The sequence below is a fragment of the Phalaenopsis equestris genome, unplaced genomic scaffold (assembly GCF_001263595.1).
Source record: "Phalaenopsis equestris unplaced genomic scaffold, ASM126359v1 Scaffold234230, whole genome shotgun sequence".
NCBI classification, from domain to species: Eukaryota; Viridiplantae; Streptophyta; class Magnoliopsida; order Asparagales; family Orchidaceae; genus Phalaenopsis; species Phalaenopsis equestris.
The window spans coordinates 27,052-28,410 of NW_018252151.1; the positions used below are offsets into that span (position 1 = coordinate 27,052).

General features: G+C 27.7%; 1 protein-coding gene across 1 annotated transcript in view; it reads right to left on the reverse strand.

Annotated features, from left to right (window-relative positions):
- Positions 1-1,311, reverse strand: part of LOC110038870 (25S rRNA (cytosine-C(5))-methyltransferase nop2-like) — a 10,032-nt gene extending 8,721 nt beyond the window's left edge. The window contains 1 exon segment of the mRNA XM_020743792.1: positions 1,144-1,311. Coding sequence (XP_020599451.1) covers positions 1,144-1,311 — 168 coding nt within the window.
- Positions 1,312-1,359: the final 48 nt, after the last annotated feature.

Sequence of the window (1,359 nt, forward strand, 5' to 3'; positions counted from 1 at the left end):
ATAATATTTTCATAATTAATATTAATATATTATTTTTTATTTTTTTTGTTATATATTAAAATTTGTAGAATTTAATTATTTAAAATATGATAATATTTTTAAAAAAAAATTCATTAGTTATAATTTATAATATTTGATTTTATGAATATGTATTAAATTTATTTTGTCGCGTGTGTGTCTATATGTATATATATAATTTTACATAATTCTATAATTCGAACAATAACGGTTTGAACATGATTGAACACATGCTTGTTCTTATTTGATCAGTTTATAAGTCAAACAAAAAAAAATTGTTGTTTTTCGTTTTGTTTGCTTATCGAACGAATGGAACTCGAACTTACTGGCGAGTCGAACACAAACAGTTCGCCAACGACGGTTTTTTTTTGAAACCCCAGGGGTATAAATATATATGAATTATTAGTAATTGGTATTAATTATTTTATTTCAAATCTAAAGAATTTTAATAATTAAAAATAATTATTCAAAATAATAATTTTAAAACTTTCTATATTTATGATTGAATTTGATTAACAAAGATGTTGTTTTTAATAATATTATAAATTTAATTTAGCTCAATAGAATTTATTTTAAATTAGTTTATAGAGACTTAATCAAATGTGCATTAATTTATTATCATATATTACTCATATTTTAAATAACTCTGGGCTACTAAAACAACAATTTTTTGTTTATATTTATATTTATTTCTTTTATTTTTAAGAAAACATTTCTTTTGTTTATCTTTTAAAAGTTTTATTTTCATTTTAAAAATAAATTAACCTAATTTTTTCAAATATTTTAGATATTTTGAATAATTTTAAAAACAATCATTACTATTGCACGATAGACTTTGACAAGATTGTAAATTGAGTTATGATAGTAGGTTAATGTCACATGTCACATAGCACAAATAAATCCTGAAAATCTGAATTTATCAAATGCAAAAGGGATAAATCCATAAAAAGCATTCGGTTCGATTAAGATTAAATCAAGCTAAATCACTCTGAAGTGTTTGGAGACGAGTGAAGCAATAATCCGCAGGTGTGTTTTTTTCCTCACTTAAAATCGTTAAATCCAACTAACAAACAGATTTAGTAAATGTCGGCACTATTTTTTGGTGTGGGGTTTGCCCCGACAAACCTGCCAACTCCTCTGCAACTGCACATGCCGCAACTTCTGCGACAAACCTGTGAACTCCGCTGGTCGAACAGCATCAAACTCCTTTGTTTGCAAACGCTCCTGTTCGCGGTAACTGCACACGAACTCCTGTTCGCGAACTCGACCTCGCCTAATGCCGCGAAGGTTCATGAACTGTCGCGCCTCAAAATCGCGACGCCGCCTCTACCGCGAACTCCC